This window comes from Canis lupus, chromosome 23, assembly GCF_003254725.2.
Source record: "Canis lupus dingo isolate Sandy chromosome 23, ASM325472v2, whole genome shotgun sequence".
NCBI classification, from domain to species: Eukaryota; Metazoa; Chordata; class Mammalia; order Carnivora; family Canidae; genus Canis; species Canis lupus.
This window is the reverse complement of record NC_064265.1, coordinates 9731636-9746584: the sequence shown is the minus strand read 5'-3', so window position 1 is coordinate 9746584 and position 14949 is coordinate 9731636. Positions and strand designations below refer to the sequence as shown.

General features: G+C 41.0%; 1 protein-coding gene across 8 annotated transcripts in view; it reads right to left on the bottom strand.

Moving 5' to 3' along the window:
- Positions 1-14949, bottom strand: part of LOC112668723 (myosin VIIA and Rab interacting protein) — a 368414-nt gene that overhangs the window by 86638 nt on the left and 266827 nt on the right. For all 8 annotated transcript variants that reach the window (XM_025461205.3, XM_049100127.1, XM_049100129.1 and 5 more), the window contains one exon: positions 5338-5474. In XM_025461205.3, coding sequence (XP_025316990.1) covers positions 5338-5474 — 137 coding nt within the window. The remainder of the gene's footprint in view (positions 1-5337; positions 5475-14949) is intronic.

Sequence of the window (14949 nt, the reverse complement as noted above, 5' to 3'; positions counted from 1 at the left end):
AATGTGGAGTCAAGGACAAAACAATAGATCAAAGCCAGAGAGATGTAAGGTCCTTACTTCCTGGACCTGCAAATTACTAGCTGTGTGACCTCAAGCACGTTACTTAACCTGACACTAGGCTTCCCTACTAGAAAGAGAGAAAGAACAAGAGCTTGTGACACTGTGGGTTTGGTCTTTAGCTGCAGACTCTGGCACTGACCCAAACAGTTGCCTTTAGCTAATGATTTGACTGTCACCATTCTCTTTCATAGAATGCAGTCCATGTTGTGAGCCCAGAGAGAGACTAGGTCAACACATGGTGTTTGACTTTTTAAGGCCCTCTTTCTCTCCTTTGGTCTTCTTTGAATAGAACACACAACCCTAATCTTAATTCCAGATTGGAAGAGTAGTTGGCTAAGCTCTTTCTAAAGCCCCTTTTCAAGTTGGGGATTTTTGTTATATAAAAATGAGTTCATTCATCAAATGAGATATCTGCAGTTGGGGATGATGGATTTTGTTTTAAAGTCACTGTATTATGTCCCCAGTACCTAAGATAGCACCTACACAGTAGGTGGCTCAAGAAAAATGAATTGGATGTTGATGGAAAACATCGTTTGATAGAACCAAGAATATAAATATGGGTTTATGTGCCTTAGCTCAAAAGGGGGAAAATGCAATGTCATCAATGCAATGTCAAACTAAGCAATAGGCCTTCAATACATATAATACACCCTGTGCTTCCTTGGATGGGTTGTCATGGGGGCTCCCATATGGGAACCCCAGGGGTAACTAATGTAGGTATTTGAGGCAGGTAGATGGCTACCTGTATGAAATAGGCCATTTTTCATGTGTAATAGCTCCATATTTCATGTGTGTAGCCTGTCATGACAGTTCAGTCTGACCATATACCATTCTCTGTGTTTGTATTTTTTTGATCAGGCTTTCAAAAGGCCTGTGGTCCACTTATTCCAGTTCTGTGACCCTGAGTTGAGCAAGTGTCTTTGTCTTTCTGAGTCTGTTTCCTCACTTACAATATAAGTCTTTAGGATAAGTCATCTCTGCAGGCCCCAAGCTATAGTTCTTTTTTTAAATTAGATTTTATTTATTTGAGAGAGAGAGAGAGAGAGAGAGAGAGAGAGAGAGAGAAACAGAGACACAGGCAGAGGGAGAAGCAGGCTCCATGCAGGGATCCTGACGCGGGACTCCATCTGGGGTCGCCACGATCACGCCCTGGGCTGAAGGTGGCGCTAAACTGCTGAGCCACCCAGGCTGCCCCCCAAGCTATAGTTCTAAGTGCAAATATTTCCCTTTGGTGTGGCTACATCCAGCATTCATTCATCCATCCAGCAAAGAGTCTCTGAGCACCTACTAGGTGCCTGGCTCTGGGCCGTGTGTTAGGATATATTGGTGACCAAAGTCAGAAATTCTCACTGCCCTGACAAACTTGATATAGTGGAAAGAATTCTCCGATCCAAGATTTATATAAATCAATGTAAAATTATAGAGCTGTTAAGTGCTCTGATTGAGTGCTTCATAGTACAGTGACTGTGTCCAGCAGAGACAATGAGTAACCAGCCAAAGGGGTGTGGGAAGGTGGGAGAGTGTCTGGGGCAGAGCAAACAACTTGCACAGGACAGGCAGTGGGGGCAGCAGGTGCATCTGAGAACCTAAGCAAAAGGCAGTGTGGCTGGGCTTGGAGACCCAGATCATGCAAGTCACGGTGACCACATTGTGTTTTGATCTTTATTCCAACAGCTACATAAAAGCCAGTAAAGCTTCCATGGAGGTGATCTGGTCAGATATGTGCTTCCAAAGTGTACTCTGGCTGTTGGGAGAACAGGTCAGTGAGGGGAGGGCAGGAAGTGAGGGAATGTGCAGGCCAGGAATGTCTTAGGAAACAGAGAGACTCGGGCACGTTTACAAATCAAGAGGAAGGAACCAGTTAAAAGACAGGCTGGCTCAGCAAGAAGGAAGAGATGTGAGACCTTCAGACCTTCCTGGAAGGTGACAGGATCCAGTGAGGGGGTGCGTGCTATCTGTCCTGTGAAGGAGGAGGGTGGAGGCAAGCACAAGGAAAGAGAACATCTGGAAACATCACTGGGGACTGAGCTGCCCAGAGAACAAGCTCTGGTTCTGCATGATTTCAAATCTTCTAGTACAGCACTTCTCTCTGTTTCCCTTGAAATTCATAGGTGGGAGCTTTAGAGTCATTTGAGAAAGGCACAAAGAGGCTGACACTGTTCTCAAAGCACTGATGCAGCAGTCAGATGACATCGTCATGTCTTTCATGAGTTGGAGGAACCTCTGATTTCACCTGCTCAGCATTTTCAAAAGACCGTGTTTTTCAGTCAGATTCCAGATGAAAGATTAATGGACTTTTTCAGGAATCATGTCAAAAATAGATATACAGTGTTCATGAATAGAAGCAGAGTTTATTTCTACCATTTTATTTATTTAATACAAACTGAAAGCAAGATGTTATTTATTCAACTGCCTAGAGATTAAGTATATTAATAATGACTACTTTTATGTTTTCGTGTAGTGCTTCTTCCCTGGGTAACTGTTAAAAATGTCATGCTGAATATATCAGATGCGTCATGCAAGCACTAGTTACCATTGGGTACTTGATTTTTTAAAAATTTACTGACTTCTCCACTGGACTATTGGCTCTGAGATGGCAGGGTCTTGCCTGTCTTTTCACTCTTAAACCAAGTGGGCACATAGTAGGTGTTCAATAAATGCTTTCTGAATGTTTATTGGAGTAATGAATATATCTTAGATTTATCCAATGGAACTAGTGGGTCTCCTTTCCAGCCTGGCCTAGCTTGGTCACCCAATATGGGCTGCAGGATGAGTAAGCCTAGTTTGGGGGGCCAGACAGACTGATGGCAGTTTAGGGTGTGCACGTGATGGCAGACCCATAAGATTCTGTGAACTCAATGAATTTTCAGTGGACTGAGTGTGTTAAGGCAAAGTACGCTGGTCCAGAAGGTGAAGATGTTTCATAGGTATAAGGAGTTCTACTCCAAGAGTTCAGGAGCAGAGCACACGCCTTGCATACCATAGATGTTGCATATTATGTTCCTACAATCAAAATTCTGCAAACAAGTACCCTTAGCTAGATTTGAAGATGGAGCCATCTTATTATAAATGCTACTGGACAAATGATGGCCAGGGGCTAGCTGGGGTTCTCCATCTTGGCTATGCCTTAAAACCCACTGAGCTTTAAAAAATATCTGTACTGGGCCCCCCTCCACAGATTCAGAAATAAGTGGCTGAGCATGGAAGGTGATCCTAGGCACTGGTTTTTTTTTTTTTTTTTTCAAGCCCAGACTCTGATGTATAGTTAGGATTGAGGATGGCAGGTGACAACTATGGCAAGAGTGTTGAACGATAGGTGGGAGCTAATGCTAAGGGCTCTTCATCATGTGACATAAGCAAGAGTCCACATGTGCACTGGAGGATTTCCCCATATTTTTGGTTAACTAAATTTTCTAGGTCGTGTGTAGAGTAAATCTCATTTTTTTTATGATCATGGCTTAACAAGTTTGAGTATCATCTCACAAACTGTTTCTTGTCCACTTGTCTTCAGTTTTATCAAAAGGAATTCTTAGTTTAAATGGATACTAACCATATTAAAGCAACTGATTCTAATACTTCAGTGAAGTGTCTTGGTACTCACAGAATGCTTTTAAGATTAAACTGGTGCCATAGTGAGGATGTAAGGCATGCCAGGTGTTGAGTCATACTTTGGGAACACAGAGGTGATGAAACTATTACTCTACATGGTTAGGCAGGATAGCGGCTTGTATACTATCCCCTGAATGCAATGTGGTAAGTGCCATATTGAGGCCTGGATGAAAGAAGTTGTGAATCACAGAGGGTCCAAAACCCAAACATGCTTCTACCATGGCAGACAGCTATTCCCAGTAAATGATGTTCCTCAGAAGATGACACTTGAAAATTTCAAAGCCCTGAGCTGGTCCGCTTGGGACTCACATCTGCCTGACCCATCTGTGGGGCCTGAGGGAGACAGGAGAAGAGATCAGAGTTATGCTTTGTTCTGAAAGATTCTACATATGTTCGCTTTCCCCCTTATCTTGCATTAAGCAGTAACGAACACCCATGAGGTCTGAATTTGGTGACACATAAGGGGGTACACAAAGCAGATCTGGGGATGTATATGAGAAGAAAGAAAGGATGTGATACAAACAAGTGAGCCAATAATATTTTGGAACTTTCTTGAGATATCTCTTTGGGTTGAAAAACTATTATTAACAGGATTACTTTTAAGCTTGATTTCTTTTTCTTCTTCTTCTTCTTTTTTTTTTTTTTTGCCTCCCTTCCTTGAGAAAAAATTTTTTAGAGAAATCAGCTAAGAGAAGATAAAAATAATCTGTGGAAACCTTCAGCATCGCTCTCTAGCTTAGGCTTCCTGAATAGTTTGAAAGATAGAGTCTAACAACCACCACAAAAAGCCCTAATGATTCTCTGTATTTAATGCTCCCATCCTGTTTCCCCGCTGTCTCACTGGCTGGCATATTTTTAGATAAGACACAGCCAAAGACTTTATTGAGAATACAACAATGTAAAATAATGACAGTGAAAAAGCTCCATATGAGATGGATGAGATCTTTTTTTTCTTCTTTCTTGTGAATAAAAAGCATTTACCTGTGTCAGCAAAGTGATGAAAAAAAAATCTGCCTTCAGACAGAAAAAAAACCATCCCAGTCTTTTTTTATGGTACATGCTGTTCATGTCCTGACAATGATTTCCTTCTACTGGCTAGTCTAATAGAACCAAAGAAGATAAGTTCTCATTCTAATTACATTGGTTGTCTTGAGTGTATACAAGCAGTGAAGGTGGAAATCATCCTCTAGGATTCTTGGGAAGAGAAGCCCACACTTTCCCGACTCTCCCTTTACATCAAGTTGTGGGCCTGGCATGAGTTGAGTATGGGGGTAGAAGGGAAGGGGAGTGGAGGGTACACCCTCTAAGGGCAGACCTAGTCTATGCGATCACATCGAAGACTTTCCAATATTTTAATCATTAGGCAGGGAGATGGTCAAGAATCTTTGATTTCTAGGGGTCTGCAATTAAAATGTCCACAACACGCAGACATATTTTGGTCTTCTTGATGCATCTAACAGCCCAGTGGGGATGTTGGAAGCTGATGATTCAAACTTAACAGAATCTTTGGTATTTGTCCTCCTATTTCTGTTCTTCATTGGAGGCAGATATTTAAGCAACTTTCTCTGTATCATTTGAGGGTTCCCAGTGGTCAAGGCCTCCCAGCCAGGCCTCCTTTTATCCCACCAGCCCAGGGAAGATTCCCATAGTGGCGGGCTGCCAGCGTACCTAGAATATCGAAGCATGCTCCACTTTCCAATCGGTGTTTCCTATACAGGTTCTTCAAGACCTTGGCACTGCCAAAGCGTTTGAAGCGGCTCTTCACGTTGTTGTAGAACCATTCCAGAGACTGGGTCCTCAGAAGCCTGGGGAATATACAAAATTAGAAAACAAAATTAGAAATCAAAACTGGAATTATTACAGTGGTGGATGGAAAAAGTTGCCACCATACTTTGTAGCTCCTTCCACCAAGATGTGGAGCTTCTTTTTCGACTTCTTGAATCCGGGCTGGCGTGTGACTTGCTTGGACCACAGAGACCAGTAGGCATGATGCTGTGTGAGTCCTGAGTTTTGCAGCTCTGTCTCTTGGTGCTCTTGGAAGTCTTGCACTTGTCATGTGTGATCAAGCCCAAGCTGACCTTTGGGGTGCCGAGAGAGCCCAAAGGGGGCCCAATCACACCTTTCATCTCAGCCAGTGACACCTCAATGCCAGACAGGTGTGCAAGGGAAGAGGTGACAGAGACCAGGTGAGTGACAAGGGCAGTAGCAGCCAGAATGACAGCAGTGAGGATGAAGCCCAAGCCACCTGGACAAAGAGATATTCAGCAAGGGATGTAGATTCAGAACATGACAGTGACTCAGGTGATGAGGTTACAGGCCAGTGGGTGGCAGTGACAACGATTCAGAGTGGCTGTGATGGGGGTGGCCAGTGAGCCAGAGCCAGCGGTACCAGAGACCACAGTACCACAGTACCAGTCCCATCCCTGATGGCAGAGAACGCTCAGCCCAGGAGGCTGGCAGTGAAGCCCCAACTTTGGATTCCAGCAACAGCAACCAAGTCCCAGGGACTTCAGGGCTGGCACAGACACAATTCCTATGCACAGAAACACACTTTTCCAATGGTCTACTTGTGAGCCCTTTGCTTGGTTCCTCTCCTCCCAATCTCTGCTGTTATTAAAGACAGTCTTCCTTTAAACAAACAAACACATCACCTGCCAATTGACTGGGGCTGCTCTAATGGCCTGAAGTGAGGCCAGCAGAAGAAGCATGCACCTGAGTCCATCCAAAGAGCAAGCAGGTGAATGCTTGCTATTTTAAACCATTAACTGATACACCTGCTTAATAGCAGGCTTTGTATTTGATGCTCCTACTGCATTTACAACACCTCTAATTCAGCTTGGGGACATATAAAGCACAAGTAAGACACGGGCTATATGACAAGATTCTCCAGCCACATATTTATTCAGCTGGAAGCACCGTAGGAAAGCAGTTTCTTGGTCAGTGCTGGAATGGTTGATACTGACAAGATGCTTCTCTTTTTGGCTTGATGAGATATGTCTAAATCCCTTCCATTTTAAAGATAGCTTTTGTTGTTACTTTTATTGTGAATGTAATAGCACATACTCTATCTTGGATAATTCAGAAAAGTAAAATGAATATAAAGGCCTCTTCCTCCCCAGATGCCAGTGAAATGTGAGAAGATACTCAAAGAGAAAAGTCTGCACAAATGAAGAATGGGGATGAGAGCAGAACCAGAGATTTTGACATATTTCTGGAAAGTGGGTGATAACATAAAGATAAGAGAATGCTGTCCTCCAGACAGGCACGGGAGCTGGGCCTCCCAGACTGAGAGGTCCAAACTGGAGCTGGCTGGTGCTAAGAGCAAAACGGGTTGTGAGACAGAATTCAGAAAGCTAATTTAATGGTTGTGTAGGAAACAGAGAGGCCTCTTGGTCTCTATCCCAATTCCCAATCAGTTCGACAACTGGCCCCAAGGATGCTTTATCCTTGAGCCAAAAATAGAAAACAGTCCTCTAATAAAATTGAACAACCTACTTGGAGAAGACTAAGACTTGAATACAGGGGTTATGTTTGCAGTGAAACTCCTCCTTGTGCAGCCCTAGGGGAGTGCCCACACACCTGCCTACCTGCCCTAAAACCAGGCCTGCCAGGTACCTGCCTGGCTACTAAACTTGGAGTTGCCAGTCAGCACACCCACTCCCTTTTCACAGGAGAGGTCTCCTGGGAATACTAACCTACCCATGTTAGTCTCCTTCATTAATCAGTGAAGTCCTTTGTTAAAAAAGATGAGTAGACAACCAGGGATCACTAGATATTTGAAACAATCCAATGGCATGGGAAAGAAGGACCAAAATAAACTAAAAGCAAACATTTAAAATTGAAAATGGGGCAGCCCGGGTGGCTCAGCAGTTTAGTGCCACCTTCAGTCCAGGGCCTGATCCTGGAGACCCAGGATCGAGTCCCATGTCAGGCTCCCTGCATGGAGCCTGCTTCTCCCTCTGCCTGTATCTCTGCCCCACCCCCCATCTCTGCATCTCTCATGAATAAACAAATAAAATCTTTAAAAATGAAAATTAGGGTAATGAAAATTACTTTTAAAATTCTAATAAATAACTTATTTGAAAAGGTACTGCATCCCCTCCACACAACAAGATTCTGGTCTACAGCAAATGATATATATTATGTATATAATATATACATTAAAATTTTATATATACACACATATATATATAATTAAAATGCCATTTGCTTTTCACACCCCATTTACAGACAAAGCATGAAAGGTCCTCACTGTCAAGATATGTGCATTTTTCTACTGGAAGCACACGCAAGTCACCAATTGGCCTGACAGAAGCCTGGATGCAGACAAAGAAAGGAACAATAGGGACAGTTCATCATACAGATGGAATCAAGATAGGTTTTTAAAGTATATGAACAACAACAGTGGTTTAAGTGTGTTATATGAAGTGATGGAGGTCCCTAGATTTTAATAAAAAGTTTTTATTAAAAGTTTTCCCCTCCCTCCAAATAAAACTTTGGAGGGAGGGGAAAGAGGTAGCAAGAAAGTGGGCTATTTATGAAAGTCTAAAGTTGACAAATCAAGAAATGATAAGATAAACATGTTAGTTAGAATTGTAGTAGTAACCCCAATAAATGTTTACAGGTGATTGCTTGGGGCATTGGGACTTGGCATGAAGATGGGGGCATGAGACTCCTTAAGTTTTTGGGTTTTTTAAAGATTTTATTTTACTTTATTTTATTTTATTTTATTTTATTTGAGAGAGAGTGCCGAGCATGTGCATACATGAATGGGGGGAGGTGCAGAGGGAGAGGGAGAGAGAGTCTCAAGCAGACTCCCCGTTGAGCACAGAGTCCCATCTCAGGATCCTGAGATCATGACCTGAGCCAAAATTAAGAGTTGGCTACTTAACTGACTGAGCCACCCAGGCATCTCAACTCTTTAAGCTGACTATCATTTTATATTATTTGATTTTTTTGAACCAGGTACATGTATTAATGTAAAAGCACTAAAAAAAAAAATAAAAGAAGATTAAAAGTTCTACCCAAAGTTCTACCACTGGAACTTGACATCTGAAGAATGGTTTTTATGGACTGAGTATTGGTGTTTTCATAAAGGTCATATGTTGAAACCTAATCCCCAATGTGATGCTATTTGGAGGTGGGGGCTTTGGGAGTGGAGGCCCTCATGAATGGGATAGTATCCTTATAAAAGAGACCCTAGAGCACTCCTTCACTCCTACTATGTAAGGACACAGTGAGAAGATGGCCGTCTATGAACTAGGAAGTGGCTAATCTGCTGGTGCTTTGATCTCAGACTTCCCAGTCTCTAAGATTGTGAGAAATAAGTTTCTGTTGTTCACTGAGCCACCTAGTATGCAGTATTTTATTATAGCAGCCTGAACAGACTAAGATGGTGCTCTTCTTAGATGATCCTGAGGACCTAATCAACCTATGTAGATTGGGAGGAGTCCTGGAACTGGTGGTGTGTGTGTGTGTGTGTGTGTGTGTGTGTGTGTGTGTGCACATGTGCACATGCACATGTATACACACATCGGGAAGACAGGGTTAATCTAAAGCCTACTGGTGCAGAAGGGGCCTCAGGGCCAGTGCTGCTCTGAGAGACCAAGTTTTTCAAGGGGGAGGATGCTCTCCCTCTCCTGACAAAGCAGTTCAGCAGACAAAGCCTGTGGGGCAGCATCAGGGTAGCCACCAAGAGTAGCCAGGAAGCAGTGATGGTGGCAGTGAAGGGGCATGCCTCCTAAAAGGTTCATGACTTCACTGAAGAGGAGAAGTTGCAGATGGGCTTTTTCCTGAGCACATGTGAGGGGCTTCCAGTACACGTAACACACATACTGTCTTTTAACATGGAATCACAAAGGCTTTGATGGCTTCACAGGGCAGTCTGTCACTTCATTGAGTCTCTGCACAAATGTCATCCCCTTGTGAGGCCGTGCCTGACCACCTTAGTTAGAATACCGTGACCAGGGGTGCCTGGGTGACTCAGTCGGTAAATCAGCTGACTCTTGGTTTTGGCCCAGGTCATGATCTCAGAATCCTGAGATGGGGCTCCGTGCTCAATGGGCAGTCTGTTTGAGATTCTCTCCTCTCCCTCTGTCCTCCCCCCACCACTGCTTGCATGCACACATGCTCACACTCTCTCTAAAATAAATAAGTAAATCTTAAAAAAAAAAGAATACCATGACCACACCAACATGTTTTCTATCACTCTCATTTTCTCTTTCCATTTTTCTAGAATGCTTCTCTGCAACTGATGTATAATTATATATGATTGTATATAGTTGTTTATAAGTTAATATATTGCTGTATTAATGATGTTTTTGGACTGGGTTGTAGCTATTTTATTATTTATTTATTCTCTAAATTTTAATTTAAATTCTAAGTAGTTAACATACAGTGTAATATTGGTTTCAGGAGTAGAATTCAGTGATTCATCATTTACATACAACGGACCCAGTGCTCATCACAAGAACTGCCCACCCTAATACTGATCATCCATCTAGCCCATCCTCTATCAACCTCTCCCCATCAACCCTGTTTGTTCTGTATCATTAAGTCTTTATGGTTTGCCTTTCTCACTTTCTTCTCCCTTCCCATATGTTCATTTATTTTGTTTCCTAAATTACACATGAGTGAAATCATATGGTATTTGTATTTCTCTGACTTATTTCACTTAGCATAATATCCTCTAGCCCCATCCATGTCATTGCAAATGGCAAGATTTCATTTGTTTTGATGGCTGTGTATACTCCACTGTAGGTATATGTACATGCCACATCTTCTTTATCTACTCATTAGTCGATGGGACACTTGGGCTCTTCATTATTGTTGATAATGCTGCTATAAACATCGGGATGCATATACTCCTTTGAGTCTGTATTTGTATCCTTTGGGTAAATACCTAGTAGTGCAATAGCTGGATAGTAGGGTAGTTCTATTTTCAATTTTTTAAAAAAATGGTTTTATTTATTTACGAGAGAGAGAGAGAGAGAGAGAGAGAGAGAGAGAGAGAGAGAAGCAGAGACACAGGCAGAGGGAGAAGCAAGCTCCTTCTGGGGAGCCTGATGTGAGACTTGATCCCAGGATCCTGGGACATGCCCTGAGCCAAAGGCAGATGCTCAACTGCTGAGTCACCCAGGTGTCCCCTATTTTCAACTTTTTGAGGAACCTCCATGCTGTTCTCCAGAGTGGCTGCACCAGTTTACATTCCATCAGCAATGTAAGAGGGCTCCCCTTTCTCCACATGCCAACACCTGTTGTTTCTTGTGTTATTAATTTTAGCTATTCTGACAGATGTGAGGTGGTATCTCATCGTGGTTTTGACTTGTATTTCCCTGATGATGAGTGATGTTGAGCATCTTTTCATGTTTCTGTTAGCCATCTGGATGTCTTCTTTGGAAAAGTATCTATTTATGTCTTCTGCCCATTTCTTAACTGGATTATTTGTTTTTTGGGTGTTGAGTTTGATAAGTTCTTTATAGATCTTGGATACTAACCCTTTATTAAATATGTCATTTGCAAATATCTTCTCCTATTCCATAGGTTGTCTTTTAGTTTTGTTTATTGTTTCCTTTGCTGTGCAGAAGCTTTTTATCTTGATGATAGTCCCAACAGTTCATTTTCATTTTTGTTTTCCTTGCCTACAGTGACATGTCTAGTAAGAAGTTGCTGCAGCCAAGGTCAAAAAGATTGCTCCCTGTGTTCTCTTCTAGGATTTTCATGGTTTCCTATCTCACATGTAGGTCTTTAATCCATTTTGAATTTATTATTGTACATTTTATTTTTATAAGAAAGTGGTTCAGTTTCATTTTTCTGCATGTTGCTGTCCAGTTTTCTCAAACACCATTTGTTTAACAGACTGTCTTTTTCTATTGGATATTTTCTCCTGCTTTGTCTAAGACTAGTTGATCATATAGTTGAGGGACCATTTCTGGGTTTTCTATTCTGCTCCATTGGTCTATGTGTCTGTTTTTGTGCCAGTACCATACTGTCTTGATGATTACAGCTTTGTAATGTAGCTTGAAGTCTGGAATCATGATGCCTCCAGCCTTGTTTTTCATTTTAAGGAATGCTTTGGCTATTCAGGGTTTTTGCCGGTTCTGTACAAATTTTAGGATTGTTTGTTATAGCTCTGTGAAAAATGCTGGTGGTATTTTGATAGGGATTGAATTAAATGTGTAGATTTATCTGGGTAGTATAGCCATTTAATAATATTTGTTCTTCCAATCCATGAGCATCAGTGTCTTTCCATTTGTTTGTGTCCTCTTCAAATTCCTTTGTAAGTATTCTATATTTTTCAGAGTACAGATATTTTACCTCTTTGGTTAGCCCTAGGTATCTTATTGGTTTTGGTGCAATTGTAAATGGGATCAATTCCTTGATTTCTTTTTTCTGCTGCTTCTTGACTGGTGTATAGAAATGCAACAGATTTCTGTATGTTGATTTTATATCCTGAAACTTTGCTGAATTCATGTATGAGTTCTAGCAATTTTTTGGTGGAGTCTTTTGGGTTTTCTTTATACTGTGTCATGTCATCTGCAAATAGTGAAAGTTTGACTTCTTCTTTGCTGATTTGGATGCCTTTATTTCTTTTGTTGTCTGGTTGCTGCGCCTAAGACTTCCAGTACTATGTTAAATAGTAATGGTGAGAGTGGACATCCCTGTCTTGTTCCTGACCATAGAGGAAAAGCTTTCTGCTTTTCCCCATTGAGGATGGTATTAGCTGGGGTGGGAGGGTGTCTTTTGTATATGGCCTTTATGATGTTGAGGTATTTTCCATCTTTTCCTACTTTGTTGAGGATTTTTTTAAATCAAGAACGGATGCTGTATTTTGTCAAATGCTTTTTCTGCATTTACTGAGAGGATTCTGTGGTTCTTATTCTTTATTAATGTGGTGTATGACATTGATTGATTTGCAAATATTGAACCACCCCTGCAGCCCAGGAATAAATCCCACTTGATCGTATGAATAATTCTTTTAATGTACTGTTGGATTCAATTTGCTAGTATGTTGTTGAGAATTTTTGCATTCATCATCATCAGGGATACTGGACAGTAATTCTCCTTTTTAGTGGGATCTTTGTCTGGTTTTGGAATCAAGGAAATGGTGGCCTCATCTAAGGAGTTTGGATCTTTTCCTTCGATTTCTGTTTTTTTGAACAGTTTGAGAAGGACAAGTATTAATTCTTCTTTAAATATTTGGTAGAATTCCCCTGGGAAGCCACCTGGCCCTGGACTTTTGTTTATTGGGAAATTTTTCATTCTTGAGTTAATTTATTTGCTGGTTATGAGTCTGTTCAAATCTCTTATTTCTTCCTGTTTCAGTTTTAGAAGTTTGCATATTTCTAGGAATTTGTCTATTTCTTCCAGACTGCCTAGTTTGTTCACATATAATTTTTTAATAATATTCTCTTGTAATTATTTGCATTTCTGTGGTTGTGATCTTGCCTCTTCCATCTCGTGATTTTGTTTATTTGGGACCTTTCTCTTTTCTTTTTGATAGAGCTGGCTATCAAATTTTATTAATTATTCCAAAGAATCAGCTCTTATGTTTCATTGATCTGTTCTACTGTTTCATTTCTATGTTACTTATTTCACTCTAATCTTTATTATTTTCCTTCTTCTGCTGTCCATAGGCTTTATTTGCTGTTCTTTTCCTAGCTCCTTTAGGTGTAAGCTTAGGTTTGCATATTTGGAACTTTTCTTGCTTCTTGAGGTAGGCCTGTATTGCTATATATTTCCTTCTTAGGACTGCCTTCGCTATAAGCCAAAGGTATTGAACTGTTGTGTTTCCATTTTCATTTACTTCCATGTACTTTTAAAATTTCTTCTTTAAATTCCTTTTTAATCCATTCATTCTTTCATCTAAAGATGAAATACACACATAAAGAATGTATGTATTTGTGATCTGTCCAAATTTTTTCTTCAAGTTTCATAGCATTGTGGTCTGAAAATATGCATGGTATGATCTCAATCTTTTTGTACTTGGTTGAAGCCTGATTTGTGACCCAGTATGTGATCTGTTCTGGAGAACGTTCCATGTGCACTCAAAAAGAATGAGTATTTTACTGCGTTAAGATGAAATGTTTTTTTTTTTAAGATTTTATTTATTCATGAGAGACACACAGAGACAGAGAGGCAGAGACAGAGGCAGAGGGAGAAGCAAGCTCTATGCAGGGAGCCCAACGCGGGACTTGATCTCTGGTCTCCAGGATTATACCCTGGGCCGAAGGTGGCGCCAAACTGCTGAGCCACCCGGGCTGCCTGAAATGTTCTGAATATATATGTTAAGTCTATCTGGTTCAGTGTGTCATTCAAAGCCACTGTTTCCTTGTTGATTTTCTGCTTAGATTATTTGTCCATTGGTATAAGTAGGATGTCAAGGTTTCTTACTATTATTGTATTATTATAATGGACTTATTTTTGTTATTGATTTATATATTTGCATGCTCCCAAGTTAAGGGCATAAATATTTATAATTGTTAAATTTTCTTGATAGATAGATCTTTTATGATGTAGTGCCCTTTATCATCTTTTGCTGCAGTCTTTGATTTAAAACCTAGTCTGTCTGATATAAGTATGGCTACTCCGGCTTTCTTTTGGCATCCGTTAGAAGATAGATGGTTCTCCATCCCTTCACTTTCAATCTACAAGTGTCTTTAGGTCTAAAATAAGTCTCTTGTAGGCAGCATATAGATGGGTCTTGTTTTTTTAAATCCATTCTGGTACCCTATGGATTTTGATTGGAGCATTTAGTTCATTTACATTCAGGGTGATTACTGAAAGTTATGAATTTTGTGCCATTGTGTTACCTGTAAAGTGGGTGTTTCTTGTGGTGTTCTCTGTTCCTTTCTAGTCTTTATTGCTTTTAGTCTTTCTTTCCTACCTAAAGGGTACCCTTTATTATGTCTTACAGGGCTGGTTTAGTGATCACAAATTCCTTTAGTTTTTTTTTAGTAAATTCTTTTTCTCCCTCTCTCTCTCTTTTTTGAAGAATTTATTTATTTGAGAGAGAGAGAGAGAGAGAGAGAGAGAGAGAGAGAGAGAGCATGAGCAAGGAGGGCCAGAGGGAGAGGGAGAAGCAGAAAGCGGACTCCCCACTGAGCAGGGAGCCTCATGCGGGGCTTGACCCCAGGAATCTGAGATCATGACTCAAGCTGAAGGCATATGCCCAACTGACTGAGCCACCCAGGTGCCCCTGTCTGGGAAACTCTTTATCTCTCCTTCTATTCTGAATGACAGCCTTGCTAGATAAAGTATTCTTGGCTGCATATTTTTCCC